Source organism: Chrysemys picta, chromosome 7 (genome assembly GCF_011386835.1).
Source record: "Chrysemys picta bellii isolate R12L10 chromosome 7, ASM1138683v2, whole genome shotgun sequence".
Lineage (NCBI taxonomy): Eukaryota > Metazoa > Chordata > Testudines > Emydidae > Chrysemys > Chrysemys picta.
The window spans coordinates 128,038,625-128,061,367 of record NC_088797.1 but is presented as its reverse complement, the minus strand read 5'-3'; the positions used below and the strand labels follow the sequence as shown (position 1 = coordinate 128,061,367).

Sequence of the window (22,743 nt, the reverse complement as noted above, 5' to 3'; positions counted from 1 at the left end):
GGGTCAGACTCACCCCCCCCCCCAAGGGGAGTACAGCCCCTCAGATCATGTCCTATCACAATTACAGCTCTTCCAAACTGCTCCCACTAATCCCACTACCATTCAATGCAGCTACACCTAACACAGTGAACACAGCAGCAGTACATGCAGATAATTCCCAGTGGCCATTGCCAGCTCCAAGGGGGCAGAGCACAAACTTAATTAAAACCCCTCGTTAGTCTCCATTATCACCAGACCTCGTTGCCTCCATATCCGACATGAAACTTTCCTTCCGAGTCCCCAACACTGTGCCTCAACCTAAGTCCTCCCTTCTAGTCAATCCTCGTTTCACTCTACATCTCCTGTGGCCACCCCATGATTCACCCTAAATCTTCCATCTAGTAACCCCCATTTTATTAGTAAATCATCCGTTCTAGTCACCACCCCATATCACACTCACTGACCACTCCATGAATCCCTCAGTCATCCCCCCACTTACTCGTGCTTTCTCTCACTAATCTTTGCCTCTCATCACATTGCTCGTTTCACCCTAAACTTTCCTGTGAGTCACACTCTGTAGTATCCTGAGCCCCACAGTCACCCCAAGTATCATCCCAATTCATTCCTAATGACCCCTTCGACTCTCACCCTCAATTTTCCCTGCTAGCCATCATTCTGTCTCACCCTAATCTGGCGACTGCTAACCCCCCATGTTTCATAAATCAACATCCCCATCAACCCTGTGTCATCGAACTTCATCCCCTCACTCTCTTCTGCTGTATCTCTAGCTAACACCCCATGTTTCACCCTAAATCCTCCTCCCTTACCGTAACTCTAAGTCAATTACGTGTTTTGTCAGTGAATAGCCAATAAAACCCAAGCCTAACACCAAGCTTCACAGCCTTCCCCAGCTCAAAACAGCACGGTCCAACCCGCCCAGCTGGCATTACCCAGAGTGTAAATGCATACAAACGTTCGTAGTCAGACTGAGCACGTGATCCGGAACGTGTGATGGGGCCGCGTTACCCCCCCACACACACTCATTCCAAGGGCCCTACTGCTCCCACCCATGCAGAGACAGCAGGTCAGCACAGAGAGGAGAGAGGACAAGGGGAGGAGGCTCACTTACAAAGGTGGAGAAGAGCTGGTCGCTGATGAGTTGATGCACTTTCTGGAACTGCTCCAGATCCCTGCTGCCCTGCTGCATGCACAAGTCCCACATGCTCACAGCTGCCAGCACCTTCACACAGGCCGACTCCTGGGGTGAGGGACACAAACAGCAGTCAGTGCAATGATCACCCGCTGCTGAGGGCTGTGCAGAACCCCTCCCACACAGCCAGTGACCCAGAGAACAGGGTCCCTTCCCTCCCCTTCCACTCTCACCCCAGAGAACGGGACGTGCCAGAGGTTGAACCCTCCTCTAGGAGAAGAGAATCACTGACTCCACCAGGCGGACTAGCGAGGGCAGCCCCAGTCGAGCATGGACTCACCCGGACATGCTGCAGGTAGAGGGAAAGGTCTCGGATGAAGGATTTGATCAGCCGCTCCTGCAACCGGAAATTCTTCTCCATCTCCTCAAAGGCCTCGTCCTTCAGCTGTGATGGAGAGTGGCTCAAAGGGGTCAAATACAGCACCACAGTGTCCTACCCAATGGGAACTGCAGGTGGCCCTTTGTTCCCAGAGCAGAGACAGGCCAGGGGCAATGCTTCCCTCCAAGGGAAGAGAGACTGAGGGACACTGACACCCCAACATACACTTACCCAGAGGAGAGAAAGGCCAGAGGCACTGACCCCTGGCTGTGTCTGTACCGGGCTCCCACTGACCACTCCCCCCACCCATCTGTGCTGAGCTCTGGATCACCAGGCAGAGTCACGTGATGAGCGTAATTGGAAGGGGAAGGCCAGAGGGGTACAAACTCCCTCCTTTCTGCTCCCTCTGCCTGAAGTGGGCTCCAGCTGCGCGGGTGGATTACCTGGGGGGCGAAGCCTGTGAGGTGCTTGAGGTGGCTGCTGACACGGTTGGATTTCTTGATGATGGAGTGGAAGTTGAGCTTGGAGATTTTCTCCATGAGGCTGTCCTCATCCCCTTTTCGGTACTTCAGCACTGGGAGAGGCAGGAGCAGGAGTCAAAACTCCACACCGGCAACTGCCCTACAACCTCATCACCTACCCCTGGTGCTGCATATCCCCAGATACCTCCCTCTTCCCCTCCAGCCACTGCATCCCCATCCCCCCGTCCACCACATCACCACTGCCACCCCACAGCCCTGCTGTCCCATCTCCACCGCAGCCCTGCCACCATGTCCCCCACACCCAGCTGCCACATCCTCTCCACAGCTGCATTCCCAGCCCAGCTGTGCTGGGCGTGCCTCCTCATCCCGGCTCTGCCAGGCTGGCTCACCCAGGTCCTTGCGACGTTTGTACTCATTGATGTTGACGTTGATCTCTTTGACTGCAAGGACTGCAGCGGTGAGTAGTGCCTTGTCAGGGTGCGACTCAGGTGTGGCACTCAGCAGCTCCATCAGCAGCAGTGGGTATCGCATCACCCTCTGCACAGGCTTGATGAGGAAGGAGCCCAGGTTGATGTAGTTTGTGCAGCCCCTTGGCAGTCAGGAGGAACGAGATGCATCAAACTTCAATCCATCTCCACTGAACAGTGCCTACCCTGCCCCCGAAGCCCACCCCAACCCATTGCACGTATCCCCCCAAAGCTACTGAATCTCAGTAACTCACTGCACCTTTACGTCCTCAAAGCGTCCCAGCCTCAACCCCCAGACTCACCATGCTCCTAAAAACCAAGGCGTCCACCCGTCTCAAACCTGCTGCAAACTCACACCAGCCTCAAACTGCCCGGGCCTAGTGCACCGCCAACCCCTTCTTTTTACCACAGTCCTGCCTGCCATCAATCCTGATAACACAACCCATCAGCCTCACACCCTCCCTCCCACTATCCTGGCTGTGCGCCCCAGAGCCCAGACCCTAATCTAAACTCTGTACAGACTGATTCTATATGAACTGTCTACACTGGACATGACCTCTCCATTGCTCTGCCACACTCCTGCACAGACACCCTTTACCCTTCCCTCCTCTGCCCAGCCCAGCCACGGACCCACCAAACCCAGCCCCAGGCTTCTGCATTCACAGGCTCCATGCAGCACCATTAGGTTTCCGCAGGCACGCACACAGCCTAGGGAAGGAGGATGTTAGTTGTGGGGATGGGTGGCAGGGCTGAGACAGACTGACAGGCATGCAGTGAGTAATGGGAGGGAGGCACTTACCACTCACTGTACAGGCTCCTGCAGGGCCGCAGAGGGTGGAAAAGCAAAGAAAGGAAGCTAGTTAATAGGACAATCAGGTGCGGGCTCCAGCACCCAGCACCTCTGCCCCGCAGTGACACTGGGAAGCAGCTGCTTGCTCTGTCCCAGAGCTCAGAGGCTGAAGCTGCTGGCTTCAGGGGGATTAGCCTTTTGTGACCCTGAGCCAGGCAGCTGAGAACATCAGCCAGGCAAGGAAGCCAGCGCTGTCAAGCCACTGACCAGGCAGGACCGAAGGCTCAGGAAGCTTCACCCCAGAGATGTGCTGCTCTCTGTAACCCAGGAGGGGCCCTGCAGGGATCCTGCCTGGGGTGGGAGGGGGAGATGAGGCATTCAGGCCAGGGGGCCTTTTCTACTGTTGTCTCTTCTCTTCTGCTAAGGCTACATCTACACTACAGGGGGGAGTCGATTTAAGATACGGAAATTCAGCTACGTGAATAGCGTAGCTGAATTCGACGTATCGCAGCCGACTTACCCCGCTGTGAGGACGGCGGCAAAATCGACCTCCGTGGCTTCCTGTCGACGGCGCTTACTCCCACCTCCGCTGGTGGAGTAAGAGCGTCGATTCGGGGATCGATTGTCGCGTCCCAATGGGACGCGATAAATCGATCCCCGAGAGGTCGATTTCTACCCGCCGATTCAGGCGGGTAGTGTAGACCTAGCCTAAGGCTCAGAGACCAAAGGGACCTGGACACCAAGACAGTCCTGTGTATTCTTGTAGGGGGAGAAAGAGAGTCTGCAAAAGGGGCAGGAAGGCAGGCCCCTGTCTCAGCATGCTCTGGATGAGGGGCAGAGAGGGGAAGGAGGTGGCCCAGACTCCTGGCCAGGATGCGGAGTGGGGGAGGCAATCACCTGAGGCTCTCCAGGGAGTTCAGGAGGTGTTTCTGGATCCTCTCGTCCTTCTCGTAGGCCTCCAGCAGTGCAATAGCCTCCTCATGGTTCTGGCAATACACTTTGTACACCTCTTCCAGCCCTGCCTGGTGCGCCAGGAATGCTGGCCCTGCGGAGAATGACCAAAGCTGCTCAGCGGCTCCTGCCCACCCTGAGCTCTGCCCAGCCCTGGTGCCTTTACAGTCTCTGTTTCTGTCCTAGCGAGATGCCCAGAGCTGTCCACTCCCCCTGCACACACGTTGCTTGAGAGGACGGCAATATCAGAGCACCCAGGTTACTTTCCAATCATTCTTAATGCACCTGTACATCCTCCTGCTTTTCCGCCTGCTGCCGTCCCTGCGCAGCTGCCGGCACCGAGCGCCCCATGCCAATTCATTACTTATTATGTGTATTAGGGCAGTGCCCGAAGGCCCCGCTACAACTGTGGCCTCCTTGTGCCAGGAACAAAAAGACAGTCCCTGCCTGAGTTACAGCAAGACACAACAGAGGCAGAAGCAGACACATGGGGGTGGGCAGGTAGACAAGGTGAACAGTGAGAACAGTTCACTTTGCATAGTGGGCAGCAGTCTCAGCTCCCCACCCGCCTGGCTATTATCCCTGGCTGTGCTCTGCGGGTATCACAGCACAGGTGAGTGCAAAGGATGGACCCAAGGAGGAGAAGGGACTGGCTTTATGGATGTGGACAGGGTTTTCACACACACGTGGGGAGGCCAGGGAGTTAGCAGGGATTGAGGCTGGCTCATGGCACAGTGGAGACAGAGGTCAATAGCACGACGAGATCACAGCTCTGACGCCTGGATCTCTCCTCAGAGGGTCTGGCACGTTCAGAAAGGCACAGAGTCCAGGGCAGTTCAGACTGTCTTTGCACACACGTTAACGGACACGTACTCAAGCTGAGCTTTGCATGCCACTGTGCTGACTGCACTACCAATGTACAGTACTTCTATCCCTCTGGAGGTCCCCCTAATCCCTCTGGCGTTTACCAGCTGAGTCCCCAGCAGATGTCTGCACCTCACTGGGCACTTCCTCCTCCCAACTGCTCTAGGCTCCACAGGACCCTCATACTCCCACCCCCGCCATCCCGCCCCTCTCTCCAACCCCAGGACGACTCGTTTGTCATAGGTGGGACCCAGCAAACCGAAAAGAGCTGAGCTCCTGGGAGTTCACAGGAGAGAGCAGAGAGCCCACCTCCGGCAGGTGACAGCAGGAGCAAAGGGTCGCTAGGAGCAGAGAATAGCCCCGAGGCATGCTCCAGGGCAGTCAACCACACAGGATGCACAAAGCCCAGGAGAGAATCATGCCCCTGAGGTGCCCACTGTGCATGGTGGGAGGGGGAGCGGGGAGAAACTGAGCAGCCCTGAGGGTTTGCCATGACTAGGACAGAAAGGGGGTGGTAGGAGGTATCCCTGTGGGTGCTCTCATGAGGCAAGTTGCCCGTTAGCACGTGGTGTTGGGCGAGCTGCTGCCAAGGGGATTTCAAACGAGTTAGAACATGCTCACTAATGCCTCAAAATATCTTTTATCCTAGTCAAGAAAAACCTGGAGAAAAACCAAAGGAGCCTAATGCCAGAGACCCCCCAATGGCAGGATCCCTGGCCAGCCGAGCCCATGCAGGGGAGCAAGACAGAGTCTGGGGAGGGAGGAGAGCACTGGGGCAGAGCAAGCCCAGCCACGGAGAGGGGGAGGGTTGCAAGAGAGAGGAAGGGAATAGAGTGGGAACATCCTGAGGCGCGCCGGGGAATTTCCAGTGAGACCCAGGTCACAGTGAGCCTCTGGGGGGTTGGAGGGATCTGAATGTCCCAGCGCACAGACCCAGCAGGCATGGAACGATCTCCCAGGGAAAGCCTCCTTACTGGAGTCATTGAGCATGGGACAAAGCCCTGGAGAACAAGCAGCAGGGCTCAAGGCTGGCCTGGCCCAAGGCAGGGAGGCAGCAGATGAGCTGAGCCCGCACCTTCCCACTGAAACAGCTCCCCTTCTCCCCCCTCCGCACCCACCCCGAAGGGCCCGCCTGGCTTGGGAGAAGGAATAACAGATCCATACCAACTGCATCCCCAGCCTCCAGGGTGCCCAGCAGCTGCTTGGAGAAGCTAATCACCATCTGAATATTTCCAAAGAGCCCCTCAAAGTCCACATTCGGCACCTGCGAAGACGGGAAGAGAAGCATCCAGGTGGGAGAAACACTCCAGGCCAGGCCCCGCAGCGACCTCACCCATGCCCCCCACAACCCCACCACAGCACTCCATGCCCCCCACCAGCAACCTCAGCATCGCACTCCCCATCCCCCCACAGCAACCTCTGCCTCACACCCCCCATAGCAACCTCTGCCTTGCACCCCCCATCCTCCCCACAGCAACCTCCGCCTCGCATTCCCCATCCCCCCACAGCAGCCTGCACCTCGCATTCCCTATCGCCCCACCAGCAACCTCACTCATGGACCCCCATCCCACACAGCAACTTCTGCCTTGCACCCCCAGTCCCTCCCACAGCAACCTCTGCCTCGCACCCCCCATTGCCCCCCACAGCAACCTCTGCCTTGCACCCCCCATTCCCCCCCACAGCAACCTCCGCCTCGCACCTCCCATCCCCCCACAGCAACCTCTGCCTCGCACTCCCCATCCCCCCACAGCAACCTCTGCCTCGCACTCCCCATCCCCCACACAGCCCCGTCCCTCCCACAGCAACCTCTGCCTCACACTCCCAATCCCCCCCACAGCAACCTGCGCCTCGCATTCTCTATCTCCCCACCAGCAACCTCACACACGGACCCCCATCCCCCCACAGCAACCTCTGCCTCGCACCCCCCATTGCCCCCCACAGCAACCTCTGCCTTGCACCCCCCATTTCCCCCCACAGCAACCTCCGCCTCGCACCTCCCATCCCCCCACAGCAACCTCTGCCTCGCACTCCCCATCCCCCCACAGCAACCTCCGCCTCGCACTCCCCATCCTCCCCACAGCAACCTCTGCCTCGCACTCCCCATCCCCCACAGCAACCTCTGCCTCGCACTCCCCATCCCCCACACAGCAACCTCTGCCTCACACGGCCCCGTCCCTCCCACAGCAACCTGCGCCTCGCATTCTCTATCTCCCCACCAGCAACCTCACACACGGACCCCCATCCCCCCACATCAACTTCCGCCTCGCACCCCCCATTCCCCCACACAGCAACCTCCGCTTCGCACCCCCCATTCCCCCACACAGCAACCTCTGACTCGCACCCCCATTCCCCCACAGCAACTTCCACCTCACACACCCCCAATCTGCCCACTGCAGTCTGTGCCTCGCATTCCCTATGTCCCCACCAGCAACTGCACCCATGGACCCCAATCCCGCACAGCAACCTCCGCCTCACACCCTCATCCGCCTACAGCAACCTGCCTTGTATCCCGAACCCTGCACCAGTAATCGCCACCTCACACCCATCACCCCACAGCAACCTCTGCCTCACCCCTCCACCCCCCCCCAGCAACCTCTGCCTCACACCCCGTAAACTCCACAGCAACCTCCGCTTCGCACCCCCATCCTCCCACAGCAACCTCCGCTTCGCACCCCCCATTCCTCCCCACAGCAACCTCTGCCTCGCACCCCCATCCTCCTACAGGCTGTAGTCCGGCTCCACTAACCACAACCGTCTCTCATGCCACCAAAATTAAAACAGATCAAAGGAGATAAGTTTTTACCCCACTGATAATTAATCTGTGGAACTCACTGCCACAAGAGTGAGTAAAGAGTTTGGCAAGATTCAGAAGAGGATTGGACATTTCTATGGACAATGATCATGGTCTGAGTCACATAAGCCACAACAAAAATTTAACCAAACACTAAATAACACAAGTTAGAGGGAAACGTCCCACCATGAGCAGAAGATTCCACAGTTGCCACTAGGGGTCCATGCACTGAACCAGCCAGCTGTGGTCACTGTCAGAGACAGGAACCGGACTCAATGGACCCCTGATCTGATCCTGTCTGGCTGTTCTTGTCCCACCGCCTCCTGCCATAGGCTCCCCACCTGCGCCTGCTGCAGAGGCACCATGATCTGCTCCACACACATCTCGAGGTCTCGGATATAATCCCGTTCTGTCTGAAGGAGTTCCTCAATGACCTTCGACCTCTTCTCCAGCATCCTTTGCTTCTCGGTGGCAGCTGTGCCAGATGCTGCCTCCAGGGACACAGTCTGCGAGGAAAGGAGGGTCATTTCTGAAAGAAACAGACAAGATCAGCTCCAGGGACTGACAGCTGAGGGGCCTGTGACATGAACAAGGCACATGCATTGCCCGGACCCTGTCAAGTGCAGAAATCTCCCCAAGCCCCAGGGCAGCTGAACCACTCTGAATGGCGAAGGCCTTGGGCAGCAGGAATGCCCTGCCCTCAAGCTCCAGCCTGTCGACGCTGGCATGTCCTGCCATGAGTCCAGGACTCCTGAGGGCTCCACGTCTGACCCCACCGGCTGCCCCGAGTGCTCCTGCTCCCGCTCCCACATTACCGTTATTTGTATTACAGGAGACCGCTGGGGCCTCATTCAACTGGTGCTGCGTGGACAGAGACAGTCACAGCCCACAGCTCACCTCCAAAGGGAAGCTGCAGCCAGGAATCTATTCACTTCAGCCTGAGGTGGACGAGAAATGCTGAAGGCCACCTTGGAATATAGTGCCAATGTGAACCACTTCCCTGCTGACTCTGGCAGCAGGCACAACAGGTGAGCGCGCTTTGCTGCACAGATCTCTCCCAGCCCCACAGGGTTCTAGTTCCTGAACTCCCGGGGAACTGCCCGGGCTGCACCTTTCAAACATACAACTAGACCAGTGGCCAATCACCTAGTCTTTCCGGATTGGGAGATTGGAGACATTTACAGGCCCTGCTGGAGGGTCAGGCCCTACGAGTGAGGTTACGATCCGAAATAAGAAGACAGTAAATGCTAATGAGCTAGGAAACACTGGCTGTTAAAACTACAAGCTCCAGGCAAAGGGGAGCAGAAAATTAACCCCCCTCTGGCATACACACGAAGAAAATAGGCAGGGACTTGGGTTGTCCCTTCTTGTGCAGAATGGGACCCTGGGAACAATCCCTGTAGAGCTACTGACTGTCGTGTCCCTCCCCCCCCCCTCCACTGATCCCTGCTGAACTAGGCAGCCCACCTGCTTCCCTTCCCCCACCAAGGATGGGCCCCTTTTCTCCTTGTTCCCTTTTGGATGAGGATTGGGCAGCGCCCAGCAGTGGGATCCCAGAGAGGAAGCACTGCAGAGCTACCTACCTGCTGGGGTGCAGGGCATGGCTGGGAGCCCCTGGCTCTCCTCTTCCCTGCCCTGCCCCTCGCTGCTGCGGGAACAGGGATTCTATTCTCCAGCTCAGGGCATTTCCATTTGAATAGCTGAGAATGACTCCAGCAGCCACAATGGAGCCGGTAGGTGCCAAAGCCTGGAGCTGGAGTTCCTGCCCCAGGCAACTGGGAGTGAGTACCAGAGCCCTCCATGGACAGGCAAGCTCCCCGGAGCATGGCATTTTGTCTCCATCATTTTCCCTTTGCTCTTTCCAGAGAGTGGGGCCCACACACTACACCCAGGAATGGCCTCCAATGCCCTGTGTGGGGTCTGCAGGCTCTGGCATCAGCTCCCAAGGAAGTGCCATGGTCTACATAACCAACCTCCTGGATCCTAGATGCCAAATGTTCCCTTGCTGGCACACCAACGATAACAGGCCAGGCTCAGTCTGCTAGCTGGACTGGCCATGACAAGGGTTGGGCCTAAGCAGATGCAGCCACTCGCATCGCCCTCATCCTTGGGGTCTGAGTGCACAGACAGGGTCCAGGCTCCCTGCCCAGCGTCTCCCTCTGCTAAGCATCAGCGGGAATGCACAAACACGACCAGAGCAGGGGAGACAGACAGACACACACACAGCAGGACAGACAGATACACAAATGGACAGAGCGGGGGAGACACATACACACTCTCACAGAGGACGACAGACACACACAGCGGCAGAGCAGGACAGGAGGACATATACACATGCACAGCAGGACAGACACGCCCCTAGGCAGAACAGTGCAGACGGACACACAGGCAAAGTGGGATAGACAGACGCACACATGGGCGAGATGGACAGATGGCATTGCACTACAGAGCAGGAATGGCCAGGGCTCAAAGCCAGACACAGTGTGAAGCCTTGTCCTGGCAGACCAGACCCGCTAACAGAGCCACGGGGTCTGCCTCTGATACATGCCGACAGCACATGTATTGCGTGTCACCCCAATAAAGCACACTGAATTGAATGGACAGACACAATAGGTGGCTAGACAGACACATCCAGGTAGATCAAGTGGAACACACACACACACACACACACACACACACGGCACACTGTCTGCAGGTGAGCATGCGGATGGGCTCCTGCCTCCCTGTCCGTGCCCTTCCTTGGCAGCTGTCTGCTTCCTGATTTTCTGTCCACCTGATGCTCCCCAGCAGTCCAGCCTCCTCATTCTCAGGCAAATTCAGAGACATTTTATCCATGCAGGTTCCTGGGTCCCAGCAACTTTCAACAACAACACTTGCCCTCTGCCTGCTCTTAAAGGGGCAGCACAGGCTGGGCAGCCACAAAGCCTGCATCCCCATCCTTTCCCTGGGCTCCAGACTGATTCCCTCATTCAGGGGCATTTCCTCCTGCGGACTCCATTTCTCTCCCACTTCCAAGCTCTGCATGGGATGGAGTTTCGGGCACAGTTTCCCACTCCACATTGTTGGGTTTTATTGCTGCTGCTCAGCTAAAAAAAGTCTCCCACCAGTTCCAATGGCTTCTCTCAGTAACATTCAGGGACACACAGGCAGGGCCGGCTCCAGCATTTCTGCCGCGATCAGCAGTTCAGGGAGTGAGGGACCTGCCACCCCCGAATTACCGCAGGTGCCGCCTCTCTCCCTTGGCCGCCCCAAGCACTTGCTTGTTAAGCTGGTGCCTGGAGCCGGCCCTGCACACAGGCACAAAGTCTGGAGTTCCTCTCCTCCAATTCCATGCTAGAACCTCTCCACTCCAGCTTCTGCCCACTGCTGAAACCCTCCGCCCCAATCATTTCCTTGTACTCCCTCTTCTGTCTGGATCCAGCTGTTTTAGGCTTAGGACTAATCTACACTGGCAAGGCAGCGCTTTAACGTGGCTTGTGTAGTCGCGGCAGAACGCTGGGAGACAGCTCTCCCAACGCGCTAAAAAAACCTCCACGAGGGGCGTGGCTCCCAGCACTGCTGCACTGACGCTTTATAGCACTGAAATTTGCTACATTCAGGGGGGTGTTTTTTCACTCCCCTGAGCGAGAAAGTTACAGTTCTGTAAAGTGCCAGTGTAGACAAGCCCTTAGACTGTAAGCTCTTTGGGACAGGGACAGCTTTGTTCTGTGTTTGTATAGCTCCTAGCACAATGGGGTCCTGGGCCATGCCTGTGGCTCCCAGGCACTACGGTAATACAAATAAATGATAAATAATAACCAGTGCAGGAATGGAGCAGGATTTGCACTTGGAATGGGAGAAGGTGCTTGAATATGTAACAAAACCAGGGAAATGATCCTCATCAGTAGCTGCTTACGGCCCTTCTAACAAGCCAGGCCCCATGGGCGGCAGGTATTAAAGGCCAAGGGACGCTAAGCCTCCCCAAACAGCTGCCAACCGCTGCCTTTGAGAGCACAGACGCCTGGGCTACTGCCCCGCCTGTGCTCTGCCCTGGGGTCCCACTCCCACTCTTCCCCGTGGCCCCGCCCTCGCTTTACCCCTTCCCATCCCTGTTCCGCCCCTTCCCCTGAATCATAGAATCATAGAATCATAGATTATAGGACTGGAAGGGACCTCGAGAGGTCATCGAGTCCAGTCCCCTGCCCGCATGGCAGGACCAAATACTGTCTAGACCGTCCCTGATAGACATTTATCTAACCTACTCTTAAATATCTCCAGAGACGGAGATTCCATTCCAGAGTCTGAAGACCCCACCACCTGCCAAGTCGCTCCTCTCCTTCACCCCCACAGTGGAGAAGAGGAGCAATGGCGAGCGGCTGGCGGGGAGGCCGAGTGGGGAGGGGATCGAGTGGGAGCGGGGTTTGGGGCGGAATGTGGGTGGAGCGTGGGCAGGGCCTTGGGGGGGAAGAGGCCAAGCAGGGGCGGGCGTCAGAGCGGAGCCACGGTCCAGGCACCAGGGGAGCTTCTGGTGCTCGTGCCAGCCTCCCCAAATGCTGGAGCCACGCACCGCCCATGCCAAGCCTCACGTTGCAACACAAGGTGAGTCTGTGCTAGAACTAGTCATAACTCAGAATTTTCATTTAGCAAGAAGTTTCATAGAAATCAATATGATTTCATGAAAAATTTTCCAACAGAAAACTATGATGACAAAAATGCTCCGATGCACTCGTGCCATGGTGCTGGATCTCTGCACAGATGATTGACACCCTGACAATCCCGTGTAAGCAGGCCTGCACCCTGCGCTAAGTTCATTTTGGATGGTATCAAAGGCTTTATCTCTGCTCATCTTCCTTCCCCACTTTCCCACCGCTGCTAAGGCAGGATCAGCTCCCCCTTGACGTCAAGCTGTGCTCTGGCAGGGTTCGATGATATGGTGGTAAAAATGCTGCCAACTGCCTTCAGCCCTGTTTGCACTGCGCTCACATCAGTGGGGCTGAATCAGTGCTAACAACGGTAGCTAATTTTGGGGGGGAAAGCTAGAGCAGCCAGCTCCGGGGAGGCCTATGCCTCTTTCCCCAATGAACCCTTAAGCAGCCCAAGTTCATCCCACACAGCATCTTGCCAGCACCTTGCAGAGCTGGAGCTCACACCATCTCCACTTGAGGCCAATCTCTGACCATGCCCTGTCGCTCAGGAATAGATGCCTCCAGGACTTGCATTCCTGGTGGTGCAGCTGGGATGTCCCCAGCTCATGTCCATGCCGCTGAGCCAGGGCAACGCTGAGAGCACAATGCCCAGAGACTCCCTTCATCACCAGGACTCTGCACATAGTGGCAAACGCCTCCACTGTACAGAAGGGAAATCCTAGTCCTAAGGCACCCAGAATGCAGCTCCCTGCTCACAGCCCTTAGAACCTGACTCCTTGTCTGGAATCTGTCCTGGCTGCAGTTTCTCCACTGCCTCTGGGATCCCCTGAACACAGAATCTGACTCTGGATTGGGCTGGTCCAGGAGACAGCATGAGATTTCAAACCAGAAGTTCAGCTTTCCTGGGGCAGAATCTACAACTCCTAACTAAACTGTGCAGCCAAGTACAAAGGAGAGCCGGCATTTAGGGAACATTTTCCCCTACTGCAAAGCTCCCTTGGGGCTGAACAGAAGCTCCACAGGGACTCAGTAACCGCTGCTCCGTGCTCCCCCCTTTTCACTAACATACATATCTAGAGATCCCATTGAAGCTGCTCCACAGTTGTTCCCCCCTAACCCGCCCCTCTTCCCAGGATCCAACAACAGGTGTTGTTCTGGGATCCAAGAGGAGCAGGTGTGTCCCTCAGGAATGTGCAGAGGTCACACATGAATAACCAGCAACAATGTGACAGCCATTCAGGGTAATTGCTGTCATAGCCTAAAAGAATTCTCCAGGTCCCTGCCCAGCCCTCTAATGAGCTGTGTTCTCCCATGGAACTGATTCCCAGATAAGGGAAGAAATTCTGTTGGGATGAGACACAGAATTTGCCTGTATTTCTGCTTTAAGCCATGGTACTGCTTTTTGGGGCACGGCTACAATGCAGCTGTGACACTGTAAGCTCTCGAGTGTAGCCACTCTAAGCCGACGGGTGACAGCTCTCCCGCCAGCTTAACTACTCCAGCCGCCGTGAGTGGCAGTAGCTATGTTGGTGAGAACTCTGCCAACACAGCGCTGTCCACGTCAGCGCTTAGGTCAGTGTAACTTAGGCCATGTCTACACTACCAGCTAAATCGGCACTGCTGCAATCAATGCAGCGGTGTTGATTTACAGGGTCTGGTGAAGACACGCTAAGTTGATGGAAGAGCATCTTCCATAGATGTCTGTACAGCTATGTCAATGGAGAGCGTCTCCCATCGACATAGCATGGTGTAGACACCGCTGTAAATCGACCTAGGTTATGTTGACGTCAGTTACATAACTGAACTAGCTTAACTGAGACTGACTGACACCATTTGCACAGACCAGCCCTTACCAGCCCCAATATGGGGTATTCACACCCCTGAATGATATATGTTCTGCCAACATAAGCTGTAGCGTAGACATGGCCTTAGACAGCTCAGCCAAGGGACAGCTCACCAAATGGTAACTAAACACCTCAGCAGAGAAGGGCACCTCCTGAATTGAAGAAAAAGCAGGAGCCGAATAACTTTACAGAACCAAAAGCTGCCCCTCAACAAACAGGAAAAAGGAAGAGAAGAGTCTGGATTCTCCCGTACACAATGCCCAGCTATAGGAAGGAGGAGAGCGTCCTGGGCCAGCGAATGAGGATTCCCACCTCTCAGCCACTCCACCTAGAGAGGGTGAGCAGACCCAGCTCTGCTGAGTTCAGAGGTTGCAGAAGGACAGAGCGATTAATAGATTAATAGATTCTAGAACTGGAAGGGACCTCGAGAGGTCATCGAGTCCAGTCCCCTGCCCGCATGGCAGGACCAAACCATATGCTGTTCAGTGCCTTGGAGCACAGTCAATGCAATTGAGGAAGAGCCGGTGTCACTAACTCTGATGGGCAAAGGCCCTTCAGCCGTCATGTGGCCACATTCTGCAATAGCTGCACCTCCTGAGTGGTTTCAGGGTGCCCCAAATAAAGTGCATTACTCATGCAGGCTAGGAGTCAAGAAGCCACTTCTGACCAAAACTGATATCTGGCTGGGCCTAGCTCCCAGATGAGCCCTCAAGTAGTGAACCTTATCAACCTGATTATGGCAGACCTCATTGCAGAGGGCTGGAAGCAAACAAGCAGGATACTCCAAAAGTTTTCTGTCTCCTAAAAGCGATCTCTCCATTCTCCCAGACTGAGTTTCAGCCAGCGGCCTTGGGGCCCCAGGAATGAGTCTGAACTCAGGCACACATTTTTAGCAATTTAGGGTGATTAACCATTGGAACCAACCACCAAGGGAAGTGGTGGATTCTCCATCTCTTGATGCAGATGCTTTTCTGGAAGATATTGTAGTCAAACACAAATTATTGGGCTCCACACTGGGTCACTGGGTGACATTTTTTGGTATTTGTTATTGTTTTTCTCCGACATTATATAGGAGGTTAGACTAGATGTTCTAGTTGTCCCTTATGGCCATAAATCTATGAATCTTTTAATCTAGGCTCCCCTCAGCATAAGGGCATTATATTAGGCAATAGAGTGGGGACAGTTCCTCTTGCTTCAGCTCCAGCGTAACTACACATGGGAACCTGCTTTCATTGCTGGGCACCTCGTTACCAGAAAGATGCTGACAAACTCAGTTCCCCAGACAAAGAGAGGCAGTTGGATACCACCACGATGCTAAAATAGGTTAGAGGGGTAGATGGACAGAGAGACAAACAGGAGGGAGACCCAAGAAGAGCAGCAACGATGATCAGGGGCAGAGAGAAAGATGAGAACAGCTCAGTACTGTAAGCCACGTTCAGTCCTGGCTCAGCAGGTACAAACCCCCAACTCCCTCTGAAGGCAATGGGAGCTACACCCATAATTTGTGGGGTGAATTCAGCCCCATAGTGCAATACGGCCCAGGCAAGTGATGAGCATGGAGGGAAATAACAGTCTGCAAATATCTGTTGTATAAACACCACGAAGGGAGGAGTTATTTCAGGTGATAGATATCAGGAGTATAGACTAAGAAGGAAGTGGTGAAAGAAAAGAGAGAAAACTTAGGCCGAGTGTCAGGCTAAACTCTCTGCCAGGGGATGGAGCCGATTGGGGCACAAGCTCCCACAGGATGGGGTGGAAACCCCACTGCTAGGGATGAAACATTAGTAAACGGCACAGTACAGAATTGTACTCCAGTGGCTCTTGAGGGAGGGACTGGATGGGACCCAAGAGTTGCCTTCCAGCTCTGGAATTTAAAAAAATTGATGTCCCAAGGACTAGCTGGTGAGGCACATGGCAGAGAAGGGCTCTGTTAAAGGGAGCTTTGGTCTGAGGCAGTAAATTCAACCACACACACCAGAGTCCAGTGACTAAGGGATGGGACATAAACCAGAAGGGTGAGCTCAGTTCTTGGAGAGGTGCAGCCCTTGAGTCAGCAGCCAGGTATGGGGAGAAGGCATCACGCTGTTTGCTAAGGGAGTGGTACACAATTTATTGTAGAATGTGTGATGACTTGCCATGTGGCCAATGGGCTAATCTATTTTATGTAATGGTGCCAGCAACTCTAGGGTCTGCCAACCAAAGAGCACTCCCCGTGAGGGTGTGCGTGGATGAGGGGGAGAGCCAGAGCCAGCCAGGTTAGAGATACAGTGTACTGGGACATTGCCACGTTGGATGTCTCAATTCCCCATTCAAGAAAACCAGCATCCTGATGGAAGGAGGCAGGGGTCAAACTGGAATAAAACAGCAGGGTAGTCTGCCTTAAGTGCAGGGACTGGACTAGACAACCTCTCGAGATCCCTTCCAATCCTACGATTCTAGGATTCTTCCAGGCTCCATCCACTCAAGATGCTAGAACGAGACACCACCCAGTGGACAGTGAAGATGTGCTCCAAGGGCAGGGACACTTTACTAGAATCTGGGGCTTGGCTGCCCTGCAGGGGGGTTTCATAAATTTATGGAGTCTAAGGGCAGAAGGAACCATTAGATCATCAAGTCTGATTTTCTATATATCACGGGCTATTCATTTTCACGCAGATACCCTTATATTAAGCCCAAATACTTTAATTAGATTAAAGCATTTCAGTCCTCAAGAGACTAAACTGTTATGTGGCCACAGTTGGAGACCAGGAAAGACCAAGGTAATACCAATGCCCAAGACACTGGTTAGATGAAGTATGCCCAGATGATCCTAGCAGGCAATCAATGCACATGCAATGGAGGAAACCCCCCAAGAACCCTGGCAGTCTGAGAGGGGTAAAAATTCTTTCCCAGCCCCAAATCCGGTGAACAGATTGATGCTGAGCAGGTGAGCAAGATACACCAGCCAACCTCCTAAGACAAAGGATTCTCTGTATCAAGTCACACCACTGATCCACCCCATTCGGGTCCTGCCTCCGGCTGTGGCCAATCTCTGGAGCTTCAGAGGTGGGGAGAACTGAGTGTATCAGGGAAAAAAACTTCTTCCTGATCCCTGCGGTTAACCAGTTAATGACATGAAGCATGGGATTTTATTATAGTTTATAATAATTATCATTATAATTATTATAGCTTATAATGATTGTTATTAAACAATCACTTTGTAAGCCCTACAAGATAATAAGGTGATAAGGACTAGCCAGTATGGATTTGTCAAGAACAAATCATGCCAAACCAACCTAATTTCCTTCTTTGACAGAGTTACTGGGCTAGTGGCTAGGGGGAAGCAGTAGATGTGATATTTCTTGATTTCAGTAAGGCTTTTGACAGTCCCACATGACATGCTCATAAGCAAACTAGGGAAATGTGGTCTACATTAAATTACTATAAAGTGGGTGAACAATTGGTTAAAAGACCATACCCAAAGAGTAGTTATCAATGGGTCACTGTTAAACTGGGAGGGTGTATCTAGTGAGGTGCCACAGGGGTCAGTCTTGGTCAGGTACTATTCAATATTTTCATTATTGACATAGATAATGGAGTGGAGAGTTTGCTTATAAAATCTGAAGGTGACACCAAACTGGGCAGGGTTGCAAGCACTCTGGAGGACAGGATTAAAATTGGAGGGTTTGACAAATTGGAGAACTGGTCTGAAATCAACAAAATAAAATTCAATAAGGACAAGTGTAAAGCACTTCACTGAAGAAGGAAAAATCAAATGCACAACCACAAAATGGGGAATAACTGGGTAGGTGGCAGTACTGCTGAAAAGGATCTGGGGGTTAGAGTGGGACACAAATTGATGTGGACAAACTGGAGAAAGTCCAGAGGGGAGCAACAAAAATGATAAAAGATTTAGAAAACCTGACCTATGAGGAAAGAGTAAAAAAAACCTGGGCGTGTTTAGTTTTGACGAAAGAAGGCAGAGGGAGAGTGTGATAACAGTCTTCAAATATGTTAAGGGCAGTTATTAAAAGGACTGGGATAAATTATTCTCCAGGCCCACTGAAGGTAGGACAAGAAGTAATGGGTTCAATCTGCAGTAAGGGAGATTTAGATTAGATATTGGGAAAAACTTTCTAACTACCAGGGCAGTTAAGCTCTGGAACAGGCTCCTAAGGGAGGTTGTGGAATCCCCATCACTGGAGGTGTCTAAGAACAGGCTGGACAAACACCTTCCAGGGATGGTGTAGGTTTACTTGGGCCTGCTTCACCTCAGGGGGCTGGACTTGATAACTTGTTGAGGTCCCTTCCAACCCTACATTTCTACAATAGTCATCATTACAGTGCAGAGCTGCAAGTGTTATGATCACGTTGAGGAGAATGCAGAGCTCCTGTTCTCTCAGTAGACCCTCAAGGAATGATCAGGAGGATTCACAGACTCCAAGGCCAGCCAGACCCCCTACCCCACCACAACACATAGGCCATAGAATTTCTCTCAGAAACTCGATTAAAGCATATCTTTTAAAAAGATATCTAATCATGCTTTAAAGACCCCACTAATGGTGAAGTGCACCTTCTCCCTGGTAAGCTGTTCCAGTGTTCACCCACCCTCACAGCTAGTAAATCACATCTTATTTCAAGGTTGAATTTGTTTAATTTCAACTTCCAAATATTGCATCTTCCTATGCCTTTGTCAGGAAGGTTGAAAAGCTGCCAACTCTGAGATCTCTCGTCCAAGGGTCAGGGCCCAGAGCAGTGATCAAATCCCCTCTGAACCATCTCTTTGGTAAGTTTAGACACTCTCTTCAACTCCTGGGGCTTGGCTCCCCCACTGAGCTCCGCAGGATGGTCTTTGGCAGACTGGACTCCCCCTTTGTGGAGCTCAGCTGCCCCCTGGCTCTATGGGTCAGACCAGTATCTCTCCCACACCATCTGCACATGACATTACACTGAGCCATCACTCACAGCAGATTAACATAACCTCCCTCCCTTTAGTGCTTTGATCAGCAGTGAAATAATTTACAATGTTGACATTTAAATTATTGTCATTAAGCAGCTGAGTTATCCTCTCTAATGATGTGGAGTATCTGTCTGTACATCTTATGAATTTTCAATCACAGAAGTCTAAGACTGGAAGGGACCTCAAGAGGTCATCTAGTCCAGTCCCCTGCACTCATGGCAGGACTCAGTATTATCTAGACCATCCCTGACAGGTGTGTGTCTAATCTGCTCTTAAAAATCTCCAATGATGGAGATTCCACAACTTCCCTAGGCAATTTATTCCAGTGCTTAACCACCCTGACAGTTACGAAGTTTTTCCTAATCTCCAACCTAAACCACACTTGCTTCAATTTAAGCCCATTACTACTTCTCCTATCCTCAGAGGTTAACAAGAACAATTTACCTCTCTCCTCCTTGTAACAACCTTTTATGTACTTGAAAATTGTTCTCATGTTCCCCTCTCACTTTTCTCTTCTCCAGACTAAACAAACCCAATTTTTTCAAACTTCCCTCATAGGTCATGTTTTCTAGACCATTAATCATTTGTGTTGCTCTCCTCTGGACTTTCTCCAATTTGTCCACATCTTTCCTGAAATGTGGCACCCAGAACTGGACACAATACTCCAGTTGGGGCCTAATCAGCACCACATGTAGAGCGGAAGAATTACTTCTTGTGTCTTGCTTACAACACTCCTGCTAATACATCCCAGGATGATGATTGCTTTTTCTGCAACAATAACAAAAAAATCAATTTTGAATGATACTGTGAAGTTGTTGCTATGAAAATTACCATCTCATGAATGCCCCTGTATGTCTCTCCACCATGGCCTAGCAAGGTGGAGTCAGTCTTCCCCAGTCCTTTACTTATAACATCCAATCAATAGTTATGCTAAAGAGTAACTGCATTCTAGGAGAAATCCTGTTTTATCTGACCTCTCAAAGGGATGAAAGAAAGTGGGGGAGTGGAAAGTTACCAAACAGAACCCAAGCCAGGCACTGCAGCAGAAGAACCTGGATGACCGCAGCCCAAAGAATGCTCTTGAATGGTAAGGAAACCGAGGCAGGGAAATGTGTGTGGCATTTATTATTTTGTATGGCTCTGTGTATTTATCACACCATTCAAGAGCAATAACTTGTTAAGAGTTCTGAGTAGTGTCTGTGTGCTATGCTACTCAACTACAATGGGCCACAGAGGGAGTTAAAATGTAACCCAAAAGGTTCACTCCTTCAATGGGATTCTGGAAGAGGATGTGTTAAACTATTTGGGGTATCTTGGGGGTCAGCACTGGTATTGGGAGCTTACGGCAGTTGAGCTGAGGGGCTCTATTTCCATGACGGGGTAGCAGAGAGAGTCAGTGACTCAGACATATGCCAGAGAGGTCAAGGGAGGAAACAGTGCTGGAGCCTGCTGAGACCCAGGGAAGCTTAAATAGACTGGAGGATCCAGAGGCTTGGATTCCCCTCCTAGCCGTCTGGTGGGCGGCAGGCAGAGGGAGCCCAACCAGACTGGTGACATCTCCCTGAACGGGGCAGTTGCTACTTCTTCAAGCTGTCTGTAAACTCAGGGAGGCAGAACTGAATCCGCTATATTCAGGCCACGATCTGAATGTTTGCTTCACAACCACAAGGGCTACAGACTTCTTAATGAAAGCCAAGATTCTGGAACATAAGATGGCAGCCTCAGAAAAAAGGAACAGTGTTGACTGTTATTGGGAGCAGGTGCAATTCAAGAGAGACAAAGGAACAAATTCCCTTAGAAGCGACTCCCCTTCCAACAGAGCGAGAGAGCCCTGGGAGAGGACCCACAGCTGGGCAGGACAGACAGGCTGTAGTGTACAGGGTTCTGTTGTCAGGGGCCCAGGCAGCAGGGAGTGGAAAAACTGAGAGGCTGTCATGAGCTATGGATCATCTACTAGAATAATTCATGACCCACCCTTTTGAGAACGGGGGGCAGAAAAACCACTCCAGAAGGAAGAGAGTGGGGCCCTCACCTGCTGCCCCTGAAAAGGGGGAAGAGAGAGGAAGTTTGTAGGGAACTGTAGCCCATTGTAAGAAGCCCAGACAACACAGTGAGGGGCATGGTGTAAACTAAGAGAAAAGAACAGAGCGGAGTTCAAGGGGATGGGCTCCACCTCCAACCAAGCAAGCCAGGCAGCTGCGGATGAGAAGCAAGGTACTTTGGGAGGATTTGGGGACAGTGGGTAGGCTCTGAGGAGCTTGGGGGGGGGGGGTGTTGGAATCTGATAGGGCAGCAGAGGCACTAGCAAAGCTGCATGTCCTGTAGTAGGGAGAAGTCCAGCAGTACGTAACACTGTCCCCAGACAGGCAGGATGGGGCGACAAGGTAATGGAATTTCAGCCAGAAGAGGGTCACAGAGTGAACACTGCTACAAAGATCTAAGCCAGGCTCCAGCCACATTCCTCCTCCCCTGGGACGAACAGCATCAGCACGTACACACTACCTTGCAAACTCAGTCCCAGTTTGCTACCAGTACTCTAAAATACATCTCACGCCTTGGTCCCTCTCAGCTGTTCCTGCTTCCCTGGACTTTGTTTACTCTAGGGAAAAAATCAAAGGCTTAATTCACCCCCAGTGCAGGTATTAGTGTAGATCGGGCTTGGGCATTTTTACCACTCTCTTGTCTAATACTCAGCTCACTTGAGCCTTACAGGCTGGCTGTCCAAACCTGACGCCTGTTTGAAATCAGAGTTTTCCTTCTCCTAGGTGAGTGCCTGCCAAGCTTCACCTGCCCACTCTCTTTCTAACCCTGTTGGGAGAAAACGCACACAGGCCCTCTCTGCACTACAGCCTCTGCCGTCACTCCCACAGGTCAGCACTTTCCCAGCATAGCCGCAGTGGGGCTGCTACCTCCAAGGAAGAAGCAAGGCTCCAATAGTTTCCCCAAGTGCAGTAGCCACATTCTCCAGAGCTTAGCCATGCTCCTACTCTCCCAAGGCTCTGGGTTAGTTCTTTCCTCGGCTCCTCCCCATTTAGCATCAGTTGTGCTGCTGCCCTTTGAACACTCCTCCATTGTAATCTCCCTGCCTTCCGCCCTGGGGAAGCTGCAGGCACAAGACGGTTCCATGCAAACGTCAGAGCTCCAGGCAACTGTGAGCTCAGGAATGCAAACAGAGCCTGCTCTCCCAGCTGCCTCCGGAGAACAGATTCCAAAGGACACAAGCCAGTAGCTAGCTGCAGCCTCCAGCCCTGACAGCTCCGACCAAGTTCCTACTCTTTCTGATGGCTGGAAAGGAACCCCACAGAAGATGTAACAATATGCATCTGATGAAGTGGGTTTTAGCCCAAAAAGCTTATGCCCAAATACATTTGTTAGTCTCTAAGATGCCACAAGGACTCCTCGTTGTTTTTGCTGATACAGACTAACACGGCTACCCCTCTGAAACCTGTCACTATGAACACAGATTCTCAAACACCCCTGCA

The 22,743-nt window shown here is 52.9% G+C and overlaps 1 protein-coding gene across 7 annotated transcripts in view; it reads right to left on the bottom strand.

Annotated features, from left to right (window-relative positions):
- DNMBP (dynamin binding protein) overlaps positions 1-22,743 on the bottom strand; it is a 45,746-nt gene that overhangs the window by 8,622 nt on the left and 14,381 nt on the right. For 4 of the 7 annotated variants that reach the window (XM_042845221.2, XM_042845220.2, XM_042845222.2 and 1 more), the window contains 8 exons: positions 8,195-8,382; positions 6,227-6,326; positions 4,145-4,292; positions 3,257-3,274; positions 2,380-2,579; positions 1,952-2,082; positions 1,470-1,574; positions 1,109-1,237 (listed from right to left, as the gene is read on the bottom strand). In XM_042845221.2, the coding sequence (XP_042701155.2) occupies positions 1,109-1,237; positions 1,470-1,574; positions 1,952-2,082; positions 2,380-2,579; positions 3,257-3,274; positions 4,145-4,292; positions 6,227-6,326; positions 8,195-8,382 (1,019 nt within the window). Of the gene's footprint in view, positions 1-1,108; positions 1,238-1,469; positions 1,575-1,951; positions 2,083-2,379; positions 2,580-3,256; positions 3,275-4,144; positions 4,293-6,226; positions 6,327-8,194; positions 8,383-8,999; positions 9,183-9,436; positions 9,582-22,743 lie in introns of those variants that run through there. The other 3 variants (XM_024100423.3, XM_024100424.3, XM_065553599.1) reach the window with 3 other exon arrangements.